Source organism: Asterias amurensis, chromosome 11, assembly GCF_032118995.1.
Source record: "Asterias amurensis chromosome 11, ASM3211899v1".
In the NCBI taxonomy this organism is placed as follows: domain Eukaryota; kingdom Metazoa; phylum Echinodermata; class Asteroidea; order Forcipulatida; family Asteriidae; genus Asterias; species Asterias amurensis.
This window is the reverse complement of record NC_092658.1, coordinates 19,010,532-19,030,424: the sequence shown is the minus strand read 5'-3', so window position 1 is coordinate 19,030,424 and position 19,893 is coordinate 19,010,532. Positions and strand designations below refer to the sequence as shown.

The 19,893-nt window shown below is 41.3% G+C and overlaps 1 protein-coding gene and 1 non-coding gene across 2 annotated transcripts in view; one reads left to right on the top strand and one right to left on the bottom strand.

Moving 5' to 3' along the window:
• Window positions 1-19,893, top strand: part of LOC139944215 (WD repeat-containing protein 90-like) — a 56,285-nt gene that overhangs the window by 27,174 nt on the left and 9,218 nt on the right. The window contains exons 22-34 of the mRNA XM_071941184.1: window positions 883-1,011; window positions 2,960-3,087; window positions 4,368-4,408; window positions 5,587-5,849; window positions 6,384-6,581; window positions 9,166-9,343; window positions 10,417-10,620; window positions 11,802-12,043; window positions 13,356-13,500; window positions 15,054-15,174; window positions 16,161-16,338; window positions 17,628-17,747; window positions 18,579-18,786. Of these exons, the coding sequence (XP_071797285.1) occupies window positions 883-1,011; window positions 2,960-3,087; window positions 4,368-4,408; window positions 5,587-5,849; window positions 6,384-6,581; window positions 9,166-9,343; window positions 10,417-10,620; window positions 11,802-12,043; window positions 13,356-13,500; window positions 15,054-15,174; window positions 16,161-16,338; window positions 17,628-17,747; window positions 18,579-18,786 (2,155 nt within the window). The remainder of the gene's footprint in view (window positions 1-882; window positions 1,012-2,959; window positions 3,088-4,367; window positions 4,409-5,586; window positions 5,850-6,383; window positions 6,582-9,165; window positions 9,344-10,416; window positions 10,621-11,801; window positions 12,044-13,355; window positions 13,501-15,053; window positions 15,175-16,160; window positions 16,339-17,627; window positions 17,748-18,578; window positions 18,787-19,893) is intronic.
• On the bottom strand, window positions 8,947-9,019 carry Trnas-aga (transfer RNA serine (anticodon AGA)). The gene has a single exon. It is a non-coding gene; the product is annotated as a tRNA-Ser (tRNA).

Below are 19,893 nucleotides of genomic sequence, written 5' to 3'. Positions count from 1 at the left end.
TGGTTCTCTGCTGTGCCACGAGGGTTTTCCAGACTATCCGGTTTTCTTCCCTCGGGAAAAATCAAAGACTTTCGACCTTGGCTGTGCTCCATGGTCATAATGGCTTGATGTGGCTGGCAGCCAAAAGGCACCCTTGCATGCCTGCTTGTCAAACACGTTGTAGCCGCGTCCTTCGCAATTCAGCTCTTAGCTGCGAGGAAGGTTGATTAGCCCCCCAAATTATTATTAATAGGGGTCAGCTGCTGCATGAGATGTATGTAGCACCTTGTAAACCCTTATAAGGTGCTAAATTGGGTCTCAGAATTCAGAACTTTAATAAGCTACATTATATTTCTGTATAAATATATCTTTTGGCTTGTCGTTGGTCCGTTTTTGTATTGCTTTTGTTCTTGTGTTGCCCTCCCTTTGTTAGGCGCTCTGTTCTTTGTATAGCGCCGCTTTGTATTATTATTATTGATATGATGATTATTATTATTAAGGGCTTTGAGAACCTTGTTTGTAGAGACATGTACATGCGCTATATAAGACTTTGATTTTATATTACAGTGTACATGTATATTGTATTATATTATTATAGACCCCTTGCAATACGCGCAGCGTACTCACATATGCCTATCCTGGGTGTCATGTTGGTTGTCAAAATCATATACAAACATGCACAAAAGAGAGTTGACATCCGATATTACATGCTTTGTTGGGAGGCGCGCTCTGTATTGTGTAAAAAAATCAACAGCTCCCCCTTGCATAACACGAAAGGCCACTCGCACATTTTACGCACAAAGAACAGCTACTGTCCAATGATCTGCCTCCTTTTTTAGAGTGTGACGTCATATGCCATGGGTCTATGAAGTAACATGAATTTGTCGTGTCTCTTTTTACCAGGTGTCCAACATGCACAGATCTGGAGTAACCAGCATGGAGGTGTGTTCAGATGGTCGCCACCTGGCCTCGGCCGGAGATAAAATCATCAAAATATGGGACTACCACATGAGGCTCGATATCAACTTTCAGGTATGTCATGTCATCGAGCTGTAATAATGTTTGTCAAGCCTCGAATTAAAGACACTGGACACTATTGGTAATTGTCAAAGACCAGTCTTCTCACTTAGTGTATCTAAACATATGCATAAAATAACAAACCTGTGAAAATTTGAGCTCAATTGGTCGTCGAAGTTGCGAGATAAGAATGAAGTAAGAAACACCCTTGTCACACGAAGTTGTGTGCTTTCAGATGCTAGATTTCGAGACCTCAAATTCTAAACTTGAGGTCTCGAAATCAAATTCATGGAAAATTACTTCTATCTCGAAAACTACGTCACTTCAGAGGGAGCTGTTTCTCACATTGTTTGATACCATCAACCTCTCCCCAATACTCGTAATCAAGAAAGGTTTTATGATGATAATTTTTTTGAGTAATTACCAATAGTGTCCACTGCTTTTAACCCTCAGCACCCACAGCAATTGCCTTGGTGCCCTGTGCTTTTGCTGTGGTGCCTTTTTGCAAGGTTCCTGTAAAACTTTATATTTTTCTCTTGTCATTCATGCTTTCTCCAGAAGACGATCAGAGCATACTGATCGAAACATCGAGTTGAAACCAACGGTTCTTTTCAGAACCACCCCAACTCATTAATAATAATAATAACATGCATTTATATAGCGCTTAATACCAGGTTTCTAAGCGCTGAACAAGAAGTGAATGATAAAAAAAAAAATGACAATTAAAAGTAGGATGAAATAGCAGAAACTGAACAGCTTAAATGGACTTAAATAAGTGTGTTTTTAGAGCGGTTTTAAATGAGTCCAGTGTAGTGGAGGCACGGATGTGAACGGGAAGATTGATCCAAAGAGTGGGAGTGGCGGTTAAGAAGGAGCAGTTTCCATAGAGAGTGCGGGGGATAGGACCAGAATTGAATTCCAGGTAGATGATCGGAGAACGAGAGTTGCTTTTTGGGAATAAGTAATTAAGAGATAGTCATTACATGGTGTTACCGGAAACCTTTTCATATCTCATTCATTTTCATGACTAACATTACCAGAGGAAAATTGCTGTGCCCCTTCAAGAGCGAAGTTCATGGCCTGGTGTATTCTAGAGCGGGGCAAGAGGGATGGGTGAGGCTTGGGGGATGGAGAGGGGGGGGGTGGTGGCCTCTTCCTATGCCGGTTGCAAATACTCCTGTTTAGTTTCACTAAAAATGCAATCGTTTCATTGTTCAAAAGCTTCCTACATGTTTTTATGAAAGAGTCATCTTCTTTACTACTTTTTTCATAAAACAAAAACATGCCAGAAAATGTGTCAAGTTTTCACATGTTGGATTTATTGTATGCGTCTTCATTTAGGGAATCAATTTGTGGTGAAGAGGTTTTTCAACTAGTGGTTTAAACCCGCCAAGGCCTGGTTCTTGATAATTTTACCGGCGGGTTTAAACCACTAGTTGAAAACCGATTCAACACACTTTGATGCCCATTCATAAATACCTTTTTGGTCAAAAAACATCAACACTTTTTGGTCAAAAGGTATAATAAATGCAAAAATTATAATTGTTCAATGATTTCTTTCAACTCAACACCCCTCCAGCTATGAAATGGTAAAGCCCTCCGCCGCCCTCGGGTAAACAACTCCTTATAAGGAGATTGCTGTGCGCGTCGCGCGTATCGCATGATGTGACACAACTGTTCCAGCCGTTGCTCTCGACCAATAGAAATGAAGAAACTGTCTTATATTAAAGCACAGGTGCAAGCTCGCATATCACGCCCATGTTTCAACCCTTTTTACTGGTGTTATATCATTCGTTCAAACACCCCCACGTGATGCCCTCTCGACCAATCAGAATGGATACACTGTCTTAGATATTTATGAATATAGGATAAAAACAATTGAGTGGTTTCCAAAAAACAAAGGTAAACTTTGCTTTCATGTTGAAAGATAAACATTGAAAATTGTTATTTTTGTCTGTAACAGGTGTTCATCGGTCATTCAGAGAGGATCCAACAGGTGACATTCACTCCTGACAATCTGGGGATGATTAGCGTAGGGGAAGCTGTCTTCATGTGGGACTTCTACGGAGCCAAGAGAGATCAACCACCGCTGTAAGAATTATCAAGCTATTTCCTTCTTCTCCTTCGTTCACACTATACCGATCCATTAAGTTCCGCCCTAACTCATTGCTACATCTACATGGGATCTCATCATCTGATACCAAACGTTTTCAGTGCCTCCAAAACCGTGCTGCCAAACTGATTTTTAAGTGTCCTAAATACAACCACGTTACACCACTTTTCCATCAATTTCACTGGCTCCCAGTCCATCAGCGTATTGTTTTCAAGACTCTCACCATTGTATACAAACGTCTTCACAATACTGCTCCTGCATACCTCACCAGTCTCATCAAGATTGACCAACCTGGAAGACCTGGCCTTCACTCTGGTTCAGACAGTACACTCTTGGCAGTTCCAAAAGTGCATTCCACTGCTGGGGATCGTGCTTTTTACGTACATGCTCCGCGCCTTTGGAACCGTCTCCCTCATCAAATTCGTTCCGCTGAGTCACTTGCAGTTTTCAAGAAACATCTCAAAACTTTCCTGTTCAATGACTGATTGCTTTGACTGTTTTCCCATTATCAGTGCCATTATTTATTTGCTTTTTGTATAGTTTCTTGTAAAGCGCTGTGGTACCTCGTGTAAGAGCGCTATATAAATGTGTCTTATTACTTATTATTATTATTTTTGCGTATTGACCAATCACAACCCATTGCACACCCAAAAGTCCAACACTATAAGGTTCGACATGCGTGCGCGTATGCTTGGCGCGCGCGGCAGAGATGTGCAGAATGGCATTGTAGAGGCCCACGTGTTCTTGCTCACATGTGCGCCATGGGCGGAGCCTAATGGATCGATTTATTTGTTTCGCCTTCCCAGGTTGTATCATAAACTCAGGTGTCTTCTTTGTTTGTGTATTTTCTGGACCAATATGAACATTGAATAAAGTCAAATTGGTAATTTTATGGAGTCAAAATTTGCAACTTTATGGAGTCAAAATTGTGACTCCACAAAATGGCCGACTGTGTTTCTTCGCGACGAAAAAGGAAAACTGTGCAATTTCGAGGCATGTTTGTGTGGATCAATTTATTCTACTTTTAAATTATCTATCTAACCACTTGCATTTTATAACAAACGGTTTCAAACGCTTTTCAAAAACCAACTCGACCGATCCAAGGCAACGTGTTCCTATAATAACCTTTCAAAAAGTATGTACAGTGTATATACTAAGCGCCTTGAGACCTTGTTGGTAGATACGTGCGCTATATAAGACTGTAGTATTATTATTATTGTTATTATGATTCAGTTTTTTCCTCTCTCATCCTTTTTAGAGGTACAACCCTCGAGACAGAACATTTCCTGAGTCGCTCGGGTAAGATTTGATTTCTGCTTTTAAAACCATTTTGTTACACATCTCTAATTTCAAATTTCTTGTTCTTTATTTATTTTGGGATAAGGATCAGGGCCCAATTACATAGCGCTGCTTATAACGGTATAAACAAATCTTTGTGCTTACTGTAGCAGAAAAATTTGCTAAGGTACAAGCGTATTTCACAGGTTAGCAGAAAAATTGGTCGGCCATATAATTGCGCATTTACCAAGGATTTCCATTGTGATGTCAATTTTGGTTTTTTTTCCCATACACCAATGTGTGTTAGCACTGTATAATCAGTACTTTCCCAAATAATTTCACATCGGTGTAAGGGTAAAAACCAAAATTAATATTCTTTATCCCCGATGCAAATTTACCATGTACTATACATTGTGATGTCATTTATTTTCCTGCGGTAAGCACCGGAAGGTTAGCATGCTTTTTTGTGTGCTTGCGGCTAGAGCGCTATGAAATGGAAATTGCACTGTGAGCACAAATCGGCCACAAAGCAACGCTATGAAATTCGGCCCAGTTGTGTAACAAACCTCAGTAGATTAAATTCCACTTTAAAGGATTTGGGTATTTTTTGTAGGACACAAACACAATGTTCACAGGTTTACATTACACGATTCGAAAGATAATGGTGGTAGAAAGCTTCCCTTAAATATTACTTGCTGAGGTGCTGTACTTTTTGAGAATGAGTAAATTACTTTTCGTCTCGGTGTTAAAGGAACGTTACCTTGGATCGGCCGAGTTGGTCTTTGAAAAGCGTTTGGAACCCTTTGTTATAAAATGCATATGGTTAGAAAGATTTTTTAAAAGGAGAAAATAATGATCCACACAAAGATGCCTCGGAGATGCACGGTTTTCCTTTTGCGTTGTGAAGAAACAAGGTCGGCCTTTTTGTTGAGTCAAAATTTTGACCCCCGTAAAATGGCCAACCATGTTAGTTTGCGACATAAAAGGGAAACCGTGCAGTTTTGAGTGATGCTTGTGTGGATCATTAAATTCTACTTTAAAAAAAACAACTTTCTAACCGTATGCATTTCATAACAAATGGTTTCAAGCGCTTTTCAAAGACCAACTCGTCCGATCCAAAGCAACGTGCTCCTTGAAATACATTTTCGTACATGCTAAAATAACTTTCAATATTGCACGATCTTATTTTTTTTATCTAGACTTATCACCCCTCAAACCACGCAAAAGTCCCGTAAGAAGAAACCTGGACTTGACAGGAAGTTTACGACCCCGGAGCCAAGCACCTCTGCCCACCTCCCCGACCAGGCTAGTGGACGACACGTCAACAGAGGATGAAGATGCGGCGGGCATCTCGTTGCTAGGCGGGGTAACAGCAGCAACTGTTGCTAGGGATGAGGAGGTCCTGATTGGTCCAGAGTTGGAGAGTCGGTCAAGCATGGAGGAATCAAGCATCACGGAAACTGTGAGTTGCTCTCCTCAGATGCAGATGACATTTCCTGAGTAGTCCGTTCTGTATCATTTGAAACCATAACATCACCAAAGTTTTACCAAAAACCCAACTTGAGCTAAAATTTCAATATATTTTAAACTTTGGCTAATTTACCCAGTCCAAACGTTCAAAATGTCCTCAGTAGTCCGTACTGTATCATTTGAAATCATCAAATCAGCAGCAACGTGTCTCTTTCTCCTACCAGGGGTAAATGGGTACCTATGATGGCAGAGATGGTTCTTGGAATTGATTTATAGTCGAGTAGCGCATATTGATGTTGCACATTAGGCTGCACACTCCCCACCAGGGAGCTGAGATGGTTTAAGGAATGATCAAGCCCCAGTGACCAGGGGTAGCTTTGGGACGCCCTCCGGGTGTAAAAAGCGCTGTATAAAAATGTTTTTTTTTGTTTTTTGTTTTTTTTGTTTTTTTTTATATAAACAAGAACAAGATGAGAACCTGAAATGTATCTGAAATGAACCTTCTCTTCCTTTCTCCTCCTACCAGGATGAACCTCCTCCTGCAGAGTGTCTTGGACTCAGCCCTCGTACCCGCCAGCATCGACGACCTGACCTGTCGACAGAGATGGACTCCTCTGCCCTACCTCTACCCGTCCTCAAACCAGCCACTGACAAGACCTTACAGTTCAAGCCAAGTTGCTATCGTCACTTTGTAGCCAGGGATAACCAGACTCAAATGGCACAAGTAAGCATGAGTTTATGGGATTTGAGGCATTGCATGGTGAGGTAGCAATATATATTTTGTTTGTGGTAGCACCATGTGTGTGTCTACTTGCCAGGTAGAGTTTGTTCTTTAGAGAACTGGAGTGTGTTTTGGCGACGCCAACCAGAAACATTGGTCATTGGTTGAGCGTTTTTCACGTGTACGGTAGAGTGCGGTGACGATGCTATTCAGGCCAACTAGTAATCGACTTGTCGAGTCGGTTGGGCTTTGGTTGGGGTCGCCAAAACGCACTCCTGTCTTGCTAGTAGGTCTTGAGGAGTAGATTTTTTTGGGAGACTTCTCAGTTTTGAAAAAAACAAACTGTCCTGCTTGTATTAACTACAACCTGGGCAGAAGGTAGAAAAATAAGGATGATTTTTGTTTGAAACTTTATTTCAAACCTAACGTGTAGAAAAAAGCAATCTTAAAAACTATGGTTTGCGGTTTCACTTTAATGTGTTAAAGGCAGTGGACACTATTTGTAGTTACTCAAAATAATTTTTATCACAAAATCTTACTTGGTAACGAGTAATGGGGAGCTTTTGGTAGTATAAAACATTGTGAGAAATGGCTCCCTCTGAAGTAACATAGTTCTGAGAAAGAAGTAATTTTCCATGAATTTAATTTAGAGACAATTCGATTTTGAGGTCTCGAAATCAGTCATCTGAAAGCAAACAACTTTGTGTTACAAGGGTGTTTTTTCTTTCATTATTATCTCCCAACTTCGACAAACAATTGAGCTCAAATTTTCTTCTTTGTGAGAAGACTGGTCTTTGACAATTACCAATAGTGTCCAGTGTCTTTAACCCTTTAGCATACATACCGCCTGCAGCCTCCCTCTCTATTACTCCGCATACTGCCCACAACCGCCCTTGAAGTTTGCATGTTGTATTTTTAGTTCTAAACATGCGATTAAAATGCAGCAAACAGCCGCCGATAGAGCAAGACAACTTTCTTTGAAATAGCATGGTCATCATAAGAAACATTCTTAAAATACCTAAGACAGTTTCGCTATTCCTATTGGTGGAGAGCGCGTCACGTGGGGGTGTTTAAACCTTTGATAATGACCAGTAAAAAGTTTTGAAACATGGGCGTGACACGCGAGCTTGCACCTGTGCTTATAAGACAGTTTCTTCATTCCTATTGGTCGAGAGCAACGGACGGGACAGTTTTGCCACATCACGCGATACGAGCGGCGCGCATAGCAATCTCTTTATAAGGAGTTGTTTACCCGAGGGCCATACCATTTCAGAGCTGGAGGGGTGTTGTGTTGAAAGAAATCATTGAATAAGTATAATTTTTGCATTTATTTTACCTTTTGACAAAAAGCGTTGATGTTTTTTGACCGAAAAGGTATTTATGAATGAGAATCAAAGTGTGTTGAATCGGTTTCCAACAAGTGGTTTAAACCCGCCGAGGCCTGGGGTGGATTTCACAAAGGTAGTCCTAACTTAGGATTAGTCCTAGGCAATGCTAAGAGATAGGACCAGTCCTAAGTTAGGATGAGTTACTGGTTCTAACTTAGGACCAGTCCTATCTCTTAGCATTGCTTAGGACTAGTCCTAAGTTAGGACTACCTTTGTGAAATCCACCCCAGGTTCTTGATAATTTACCTTGGCTTCGTCCCGGTAAAATTATCAAGAACCAGGCCTCAGTGGGTTTAAACCACCAGTTGAAAACCTCTTCACCACACATTGATTCCCTTATTTACAATTTCCACCTTCAACGGTTCAAAATTCTGAGGTCCTTTCACCAACCCAAGTGCGCCCAACGAGTAGCTTATTTTTCTGTGTGTGGTGCTGGCAGAATTCGGACATACCATGTATCTTCCACAATGTACACAATGGCGACCTTTGACTTATTTCCATGTCCTTGATTCGATTTCGTGTACAAAACCAATGGGGATGTCTGAAAAAAAAAACATGTCCAAACAATGGGAGAACAAAGAGAAGTCCTCGGTCGACACCATAAACACATCTGGGTGTTTCGACACACCAAATATCATTATTTAAAAGGATTTTACAAAGGGTTTTTGGTACAGTAGTTATCTGTTGGTAAAAGAAGCTTTCGTTTTACTTTCAAAAAGTGTGTAGTGATTTCTGTTTTGATTAAAAGCAAAAGTGATTTGTGGGCCTTCAAATGCTGTTTTGTAAACTTTGACGATATGTCAGACAGAAATATTTCTACGGAGGATTAGTGCCTTCAACAGCTTTACAATCTATAATAGATGTTAAATTTGCATCAGGGATAAAGAATATTAATTTTGGTTTTTACCCATACATCGATGTGTGTTAGCACTGTATACTCAGTACTTTCCCGAGTCCTGTGAAAAAATATCACTGGCATGTTACTCGGGTGGGATTCGAACCCACGACCCTTGCAATTCTAGAGCAATGTCTTACCAACTAGACTACCGAGGTTGCCCGGCAGCTAGAGGCAGTTCGAATCCTAAAGAATATTAATTTTGCTTTACAATCGGTGAGCTTTCAGATTAAACCCAGTTAGTTTTTGTGTGTATCAAATCCTGTACTATCAAAATGTAAAGATTTTTTGTTCTGTCCTTCAGAGGCGGTACATAGCACCTCCCAACCAGGCCGGCCTGAAACTCAAATCAGTACTGGGATACAACGGCAACGGCAGAGGCAATCTAGTCTGGCACCCTGACACTGGGTTGTTTGCTTATACCAGTGGTTGTGTAATCGTCATTGAGGATCTGAACACGGGGAACCAGAGACATCTGATGGGTAAGTAACACCCATTTCAGACAGGCGCATTTAACTTCCATAAAGAGTGAAAAGGAACATGATTTCCTTATGTCTTTGTCAACAAAACTACATGTAGGCACAAGTACACCGCAGCAGTGGCTCGCGTGGCCCATGGCGGTGCCCAGCACTTGCGCGCATGGATTAGTCTATACACCAATTTGCACTGGCTGGCTTCCAAAGAGATCAGAATCTCCTAATGCTGCCATCTTTGGATCATTCAGTTACCCAGTCAGTTTCCCTTGTGGTTTATATTGATATCTGAAACAAAAAGTCGCAGCCCCTTAAGGTGATCCCCTAGCTGCCGCTTCCCAGGTTGTATCGTAATTTGGGTGTGATCCCTGGCTACACAGCAGTTAACGGTTGTATGGCTTCTGACTGGCACCCCCGAACAAAGATATTGACAAAATAGGGACACTGCCAATATAGGGCTAGATAGCTCAGTTGGTAGAGCGCCGGCACGTTAATCCGGAGGTCGTTGGTTCGAATCCCACTGTAGTCAATTTTTTGTTCAACCCCAAAAATCATTTCAAAATTTACCTAGTCAGTTTCCCATGTGGTTTATATTGATATGTTTTTTTAAAAAACATTTTTGTGTTTATTTCGCATCATTTCTTGGTTTATGTGTATAAATGCCTCTACAACGCAGCACTTGGCTATTTATCCTCTTGCCTGTCTCTCCACCGGCCTAGCCGCTCAAGTCTACGCTCAGCATCCGACACTACTCGCCTCATGGAACCAAACTCAATCAAGCTTTTTAAGTCGGCTTCAAATCACACCTTCCCGCTTTTTGCTCCCCAAACCTGGAATGCACTCACCACCTCAATCAGGGAATCTGACTCTCTACACACATTCATGACGTGTAATGTATTAAAAGTTATATACACCCAACCTAATGCGCTTCGTTCTTGACATACATGTAGTGGCACTTCATGTATCGTTTTCATGAAGAGGCAATTCTTAAAAAGTCTTACACTTGGCTTTTTACACAATTCAGATGTTTTCATTGACATCATAATTTGCAACATTGATTTTGTTTTCTCGCCACCCACCAGGCCATGTGGAAGAGATCTCCACCCTGACCTTCCAGCATGACTGCCAGGTACTGGCCTCTGCGTCTGGCTCTCATGGCCTGACCACCAGCCAGATCTGTCTATGGGACGTCCAGGCAGTGCTGTGCACCAAGGTACTGTCCTACCATGAGCATGACATCGTCTGCTTGGCATACTCCAGGGACGACAGGTTCTTGGTCTCTGTTGGTAAGAAAACAGGAGAACTAACTGAAAGTTTAAATGTTTTATTTAAAACAAAAATAAATGGAGTAGGACTTGAATGTGAGAACCAGGGCCCAATAGACCCTTCCCATGAAATATGTAAATTGCACATAGCGCGTGCGCACTAACGTTTTGGTTGGCAAAATGAGGGAACATTGCGCTGTTTTGTACACGGCTAATGGGTGCGTGACGCAGACGCGATTGTGCGTCTGCTTAGTGCACAACTCTATGGCGTTTGCCAACCAACAGGGTCTGTACGCATGCGTGAATGTAATTAGCATATTTCATGGGAAGGGTCCTTTGCTTAAAGGCAGTGGACACTATTGGTAATTGCTCAAAATAATTGTTAGCATAAAACCTTACTTGGTAATGAGTAATGGGGAGAGGTTGATAGTATAAAACATTATGAGAAACAGCTCCCTCTAAAGTGACGTAGTTTTCAAAAAAGAAGTAAATTTCCATGAATTTGATTTCGAGACCTCAAATTTAGAATTTGAGGTCTGGAAGTCAACCATCTAAACGCACACAACTTCGTGTGACAAGGGTGTTTTTTCTTTCATTATTATCTTGCAACTTCGACAACCAATTGAGGTTTGTTATTTTATGCATATGTTGAGATACACCAAGTGAGAAGACTAGTCTTTGACAATTACCAATAGTGCCCACTGTCTTTAAAGCTGTAGCAAGCTAGCAGAAAAATTCTCGATGCGCATGCATGTTCACCATGGATTTGCATTGTAATGTCACTCGTGAGCTAACCGCGGGTAAGCGAGCATTTACCCTTGCTTACGTTAAAACAGTTTTATGAAATAGAAATTCTGCTAAAGGAATGCTCTGTAAGCACAAAACGACTGCTTACATGGTTAAAGAAATTGGCCCCAGACTTGTTTTTATCTGCTTACCATCCTCCACAAAGGTGACTATCGTGACTACGCTCGTTGTCTGGAGCACCCACGACTAGTCGCTTCTAGCAGCCTCTAAGTCTAGGGACTAGTTCTAACTTAGGACTATTCCTTACTTAGGACGAGTCCTAGGCGATATTAAAAAGTTAAGGCTAGTCCTAAGTTAGGGCGAGTATATCCTGGTAACTCGTGATGAGACTAGTCTTAAGTCTTCTTGAAATCCACCGTAGACTTGGTTTCATCAGCTAACCATCCTCCCCACAGGTGACTACCGTGACTGTACCCTAGTCGTCTGGAGCACCCACGACTACTCCCTCCTAGCAGCCTCTAAGTCAGCACAGCCCATCCATGACCTGTCCTGGGACCCGTACACCACTAATGAGTTCTCCTCAGTGGGCGAGACGGGCACCTTACTCTTCTGGATGCTGGATGAGACTCAGGGGAGGTTTAGCCTCAACGTCCACGAGGCTGACGTACCTCAGGATTTGATGGACTCCAAGCACATGGTGAGGTTTCTCTTCAACTGTATTTGTTTTTTAAAGGCACCGGGTACGTTTGGTAATTACTCAGAATGTGTATTAGCATAGCATTTTACTTGGTAACAAGCAACAGATATTTGTTGATAGTATACAGGTATGAGGTTGCTCAGACTTTTGGCTGAATTCAGACTTTTTATGTTGGCCTGGTGAAGAAACAGACAATATTTTTTGCCACAAATAAAGCCTGGTGAAGAAAATCAGACAATATTTTTTGCCACAAATAAAGAAATCCTGCTCATTGGTCTACTTCTCTAGTGCTTTGGATACTGTTTCCAAAAGCTCCTTGGAATCTATAACCCCAGGGGTTACCAAATGGTAGAAATGGCTTCATTTCAACATACCTTTGAATTTGTATCCAAGTTTCAGACTTTTTCGTTAGTAATGACTCTCACCCCTGAGTATAAAGTACATGTAACATAGTTTTTGAGAAAGAGGTATTTCTCACTAAATTAGTTGAATCTGAAAAGACTGCAGGCATCTGAAAGCACACAAGTTCGTACAGAAAGGGTGTTTTTCTTTCAATATTTTCTAGCAACTTCAATGACCAGTTGAGCCCAAATTTTCAAAATACAGAAAAGTCGGAACACTGGTCTTTGACAATTAACAAACATGTCGAGTACCTTTAAGCAGTATCCAGCAACAGAGTCCAACACTAATCCAAAGAATATACGCTCCCACCATGCCAGTCTCAAATTCTACTTCCTTTAGCTTGTGTGTCCTATTAAATTTATATGCATGATTCCCTTCATCCTATGATCTGCAATCTTTTAAAGCTATTACACACTTTCAGAACAGAAAAAAAAGTTCACAGACTTACAAATAACTTCCAGGGTTTACAGAAGATAATGGTTAAAGACTTCTCTTGAAATATTATTCCATGAAATGCTTTACTTTTTGAGAAAACATTAAAACAATTATCAATTCATGACACCGCAAAATGTCCGGAAACAAAGGTGGGTTTTACCATTATTTTCTCCTGTCTCTGATGACCGATTGAGCCTAAATTTTCACAGGTTTGTTAATTTTTAATATAGTGTGGGCCTTTGGACAATACTGTTAAATCGAAAGTGTCCATGGCTTTAAGAGGAATATCAATTCCTACCTTCAGCTCCACTGAGTTTCTGCATTTCTATGTTTTCGTCCTTGTAGTCCTTTACCTAGAGTGGCTTTTAGCCTTGTTTTGGGCGAACTTGCATAAAAAAAAAAAATCATTGTACTTTTTACTCACCAGTGGAATGAAATAAATATAAAAAAAATACAAAATATCTCATTTGTTCAGATCCTTGGTGATGTATCATTCACCTGTCTACAGTACGGTGGAGATAGTGTACTGTACGTAGGAACCAATACAGGAGTGTTATCGGCATGGGACACCAGACATAACTCTTGCTTCATGCACTGGGACGCTGACTCAGCAGAAATAGGTAGGTCAGAGGTTAAACTCTTCAACCTTAAAGCCCAGGTCATTCTTGCGAATGTGATACAAATTTTCACGTCACAAATTCGCAGTTGACATGTGCTTAACTCCTGTGAAACATTTGTTACAAAAACAGTCCTGTGATGTCAAAATTCGATCCCATTCGCATTCGCAAGAAGTATGAACCGGGCTTTATTCATATCCCAGACAGTTTAACCAATCTGATTGGTCGAGAGGAGATCACGTAGCTATGTTTTACATGTGCGATATAAACATGGTGAGGAGTGTTACCAAATTTGCTTGATGCGCAAGCTTATGCAGACGCTTTTTAAAGGAACACGTTGCCTTGGATTGGTCGAGTTGGTCTTTGAAAAAGCGTTTGTAACCGTTTGTAATTAAATGCATATTGTTAGAAAGATATTGTAAAAGTAGATTACAATGATCCACACAAACATGCCTAAAAATTGCATGGTTTTCCTTTTACATCGTAGGATAACAAATTTTTGACTCCCATAAATGGCCGATCGTGTTAGTTCACAAAGTAAAAGGAAAACCAGGCAATTTTGAGGCAAATTTGTGTGGATCATTGTATTCTACTTTTAAAACATCTTTCCAACCATGTGCATTTTAAAATTGCATGGTTTTCCTTTTTTCCGTTTTCCTTTTACATCGTCGGATAACAAATTTTTGACTCCCATAAATGGCCGATCGTGTTAGTTTACAAAGTAAAAGGAAAACCAGGCAATTTTGAGGCAAATTTGTGTGGATCATTATATTCTACTTTTAAAACGTCTTTCTAACCATGTGCATTTCATAACAAACGGTTACAAATGCTTTTTATAGACCAGCTCGTCCGATCCAAGGCAACATGTTCCTTTAAGAACCATTCAGGTTATGTAGCCCTATGTTGGCAGTCTCCCTATGTAAGTAAATATCTTTGTTCGGGAGTGCCAGTCAGAAGCCAAACAACCGTTAGCTGCCATGTAGCTAGGGATGACACCCTCAGTTGGAAGAGCACTGGCGAGTTAAACCAGAGGTTGTTGGTTCAAATCCGGATGTAGTAAACTCTTCTTTGTTAAACCCCAAATCACTTTTAAAATGTCCCCAGTCAGTTTTCCCTTGTGGTGTATAACTTGGGGTGCGTTTTGGCGCTGGTAACCAATAACTGTTTCAGTTGAATTTGCCATTCGTCGTCGTCCTGAGTCATGGCTGACCCTTTGTGACCCTGGTTATGATGTAGTTCCACTTCTGTCTATCCAGTGCAGATCGATAAGCAACGTTTATTGATAAGCCTGTGAGTTCTTTGATTCCGTCTGTCCAACGAAGTTTTTGACGGCCACGTCGGCGACTACCTGCAACACATCCTTGCATAAAGATCTTCTCAAGGTTGTCCCCCCCTCTTCTGGATATGTGACCGAAGTACTGAAGCCATAAGTTAAACACTAATCAGTCAAAGAAACAGTTGTTGGTTACAGCCGCCAAATACACCCCTGATATATGAAACAACCTGGCAAACCCTGTTTTTTAAAGAATGTCATTGTGATTGTGGTTTTCTTGTAGGTCTGATAGTGAGTCGCTTTGGCAGCAGTCGATTGATCACTGGGGGTGCGTCTCGGATGCTTCGTCTCTGGTCAGTCTATGGGGTTGGGGAACTCAGACTAGCTGCTGGAGTCTCAAATGGGTAAGGACAGTCAGGACAGTTTTTCAGCACATCCCTCACAGCATTAAATAGTAATAATAATAATAATAACGAAGTCTTATATAGCGCACGTATCTACCAAACAAGGTACTCAAGGCGCTGAGTGTATACAAACTTTCAGAAAGATAGGTTATTGCAGTAATGAATTCTGAGACCCAATTATTTAGCACCTTATAAGGGTTTACAAGGTGCTACGGCGCATTAAGCAGCCACAACCAGGAACACCGGGGCGAACCCCTTCTCTTTTCGATAAGTGCACTGGGTTCTTTTACATGCGTTACACAACACATGGGACCAACGGCACTACGTCCCATCCGAAGGACGAAGCAATGGTTAAGTGTCTTGCTCAAGGACACAGTGTCACGGCTGGGGATTCGAACCCACACTCTGCTGATCAGAGGTATTGGTTTGGCAAGCTGCCCATGGTACAAAGGCTGGTAACAGGGCCCAATTTCATGGCTCTGCTTACTTCCGAATTCTGCGCTTGTGATAACCAAATTTCTGCACTAGCTGTGTAAGCGTAGAATGCCTATTAATGTGAAGAACGCTTGCGCACAAGCCAAAATTCTCTGCTAAACTGTGAAATATATGTTGACGAAAGCTCAGGGGCCAATTTCATATTTCTGCTTAAGTAAAGAATTTGCTTAAGCACGAAAATAGCTCGCTTATTTTACACATGTTACTGGTCAAAATTTCATGCCATATAGATTGCTTGTGACTGGTATTTAGCTGTTGTTTACTTAGCATAACAGTTGAGTGGAGTCTTGGCCGGTAATCTGATTTTACTAAGCAAGTATTTTTTTGCTAAAGCAAAATTTTGTGCTTAAGCAGTTCTATGAAATTGGGCCCAGAAATTCCCTGCTTTCGCAATTGTGATTCTTTGCTTACCGTTAGCAGAGCCTTTCAATTGTGCCCTGTATTTGGCACCCTTTTTTTCAAGGTTTATCTGCGTTTCAATCTCTCGACAGTCGCCCCGGCCAGGGTCTCGTTATGGAAGATGAAATGTCACTAGATGGTGCTGTAACATCAGCCGAGTTTGACGACACCATGGATATCGGTGTGGTGGGAACCACGTCTGGCACCTTGTGGTATATCAATTGGGTTGAACGCAGCAGCATCAGGATAGTCAGTTCATATGCAAGCAAGGTAAAATACAAACATACAATCCAAACGTAGAAATACTATTAGGGGGAAAAGTAAAAAATACTTTCTTTATTAATGTTATTCCCCACAGGGGAACTCAGCAAACTATCGTAGTAATCTTGTTCAAGTTGGCTCTGAGGAGAACAGCATTGGTCTCAGTGTACTCTGCTCGTCTTCAGGAGAATGTTGGAGCTGCTTATCCCACCCAAATTTTACAAATATCGAAATCTTATATAGCGCTGTATCTACCAAATAAGGTACTCAAGGTGCTGAGTATATACAAACTTTCAGAAAGATACATGTAGGTTATTGCAGTGACGAATTCTGAGACCCAATTATGTAGCACCTAAGGGTTTACAAGATGCTACGGCGCATTTAGCAGCCACAGCCAGGAAACTGGGGCGAACCCCTTCTCTTTTTGATAAGTGCACCCCTCCAGCCCTATTTAAACCTCCGCCTCATCAGCTGTCCAGCATACTCGTGAGAATGAGCAGAGCCATGAAATTGGGCCCCGATCTGCTTCTCTAGCACTGATGGTACTGTTCCCAAAATTTCCTTGGAATCTATAACTCCAGGGGCAGATTGCAATAAAACGGTCTTAGTCAGCGGTCTAAGACCAGTCAGTTATAGCCAGCTATCTGCCTTAGACGGTCTTAGCTTAGTCAGTCATTAAGCCTGTTGCAATAAGCGGGTCTTAGATAAGTTGGCGAAAAGTAATGCAATACAAACAAATGTCCCATAATACTTAGCACTTCTGCAGGCACTGGTGGTATGGCATTGTTCTCATTGCTTTGGTTTGAATCATCGGATATCCAATCTGTGAGTTGTATCATTTTTACTCTTGGGAACATTATACGTTTACGATACAATGTATCATCATCATAATGCCTCTCATGGGTGTAGTCTATTTCTAAAATACAATTTCATCCTAGAGCTCTTTGTATCAAATCATCTACAACTAACAAATGCAGCGCCATCTTTAAAAACCAAAACAAAGACCGATTATAGCCAGCTCAGAGCAGGCTTAAGATTTAAGACTGGCTATAATTATAGGCGGCGCTATTGCAATAGGTCTATATTTAAAGACTTTCTAAGCGCGTCTCAAGTTAGCCAGCTATAGCACATAGACTGGTTTAAGACCGCTCGGTGCAATACGCCCCAGGGGTTATCAAAAGGTGGAAATGCCATCATTGCAAGTACCTCCTAAGATTTGGATCCCAGTTGGATGTCAGCAGTAACTCTCCCCCTGAAGTTTTCATCATTTAACATTTGTTGGGTTCGGCTTCCCGCAGGTGAACTCGATTGTTTTTAGTACCAGCGATTATTTTGCCTCCTGCGCCGATGACGGCAGCCTTCGGCTCTACTCGACGACGGACATGGAGCAGACGCTGCAGTTCCAAGTCCTTGATCAGGTAAGTCAAGAGTGGTGTTAGCAGATATAGATTATATACCCATTGCATATGACGACACGTCACACTCTCAAAAAGGAGGCAGATCATTGGTCAATAGCTGTTCTCTGTGCGTAAAAATGTGTGCATGACCTCAGTGACCTGTAGCGTTATGCAAGGGGGAGGTATTGATGTCTTACACGATACAGAACGCGCCTCCGAACAATGCGCGCAAATTGGGGTGGCACGTCTCTTTTGTGCATGTTTGTATACAATTTTGACCATGCCCGCAGACTAATATTGTTTTGAGCCCCCCCCCCCCCCCCACCCCCCAAAAAAAATAATTAAAAAAAATAAAAAAAATATAAAAGCCACTGGAAGGCAACTAGAATGATGTCCTTTAACAATTGCCTGGTGATTGAATGATTGATTGATAAATGTGGCAGATAAAGTAATTGCTCTGTGTCCCATTAATGTTATTTTAAATCAGGTGCTTTTGGCATTTCGGCTACAGGAGGTAGAAGAAGCGTGTTGGGAAAACCAAAGCCATGATTTTGACAACATTCTAAACAATAGCCTGATGAACGTTGAGACCAATCAAGAACCCACTCGGCGTTAGTGAAGTTAAAAACGATGCTATAAGCTTTTGTCCAAGCCGATTTTCTACTTTCCGCCCAGGTAGTAGTTAAAAAGCTGGACAGTTCTTTTCAAAGCTGAAGAGAAGTCTCCCGAAAACTAACCATACGTACTGTACATTGATACCTCAGCCTGCAATGCCTCAAATTCCATATCCAAAAAACGTATATATCGCCTATGTCAATAAACAATAGGATGTTTGTGGTATGATTATTACAGAGCTGCAACTGCCTTGCATTCAGCCCCAAACAAGCTCCATCCGGTTCCAGCCAGATCGTACCGGCTGAGGACGATCAGCCGTTGCAGAGAGTAGCAGCTGGTTACAGCGACGGCACGGTGCGTCTGTTTGACCTCGGCAAGGTTGAGATGGTACTCAAGATGCAGCCCCATGGTGTGGCTGTCACTGCCATCTGCTTCTCGACTGATGGTGAATACCTCCTGCTTATTTCTAATAATAATAATAATAACAATAATATCAAAGTCTTATATAGCGCACGTATCTACCAAACAAGGTACTCAAAAAACTGAGTATATGTACACATTTTCAGAACGTTAGGAATATTGCAGTGATGAATTCTGAGACCCAATTATGTAGCACCTTATAAGGTGCTACGGCACGCGCATACAGCAGCCACACCCAGGAACACCGGGGCGAGCCCCTTCTCTTTTCGATAAGTGCACTGGGTTCTTTTACATGCGTTACACAACACATAGGACCAATGGCTTTACGTCCCAACCAAAGGACGAAGCAATGGTTAAGTGTCTTGCTTAAGGACACAAGTGTCACGGAAGGGAATTCAAACCCACACTCTGCTGATCAGAAACACCAGAGTTTGAATGCGGTGCTCTTAACCGCTCGGCCAGGACACATCCATGAATTTGTTCACCATTATTCCCTTGCTCAGACTTTACGATCATCTTAACAGTCATTGCTTTCAACTTCTACAGCTTCTTCCGTTTGTTATGGCCACAGGTCAATTTCTTACGCTGCACCATTTCTTTAGAATAGTCTTCTTGTGCATATAAGACAGACTAGTTCTTTACAATATCTTTTAAGTATCTGTTAAAAATTCATTTGTTTGAAGCTGCTTACTTGTAATCTGCTTATTTGTAATTGTGTCTATCACTCATTGTATATTTGATTGTTCTCTTTATGCGCTTGGAGGCTTTTTGCATTAGGCGCTTTACAAATGTCTTATTATTATTATTATTGTTATTATTATTATTATTAATATTAATATTATTATTAAGCATGTATACTCAGTACTTTCCCGAGTTCTGTGAAGAAAATCCACAAGCAAATCACCTGTACAAGAATTTGAACCCATGACTTTTACATTGCTAGAGGATTCAAACTTCCTCTTTAGCCACTGGGCTAGCTCAGTGGTCTAGTGGGAAGGCATCTGCTGTAGCAATGCAAAGGTCATGGGCTCTAAACCAACCCGCGTGATTTGCCTGTGGATTTTCTTCTCAGAACTTGGGACAGAAATTGTGTTTTGTGTCCTACAAAAAGTACCAAAACCCTTTAAAGAAA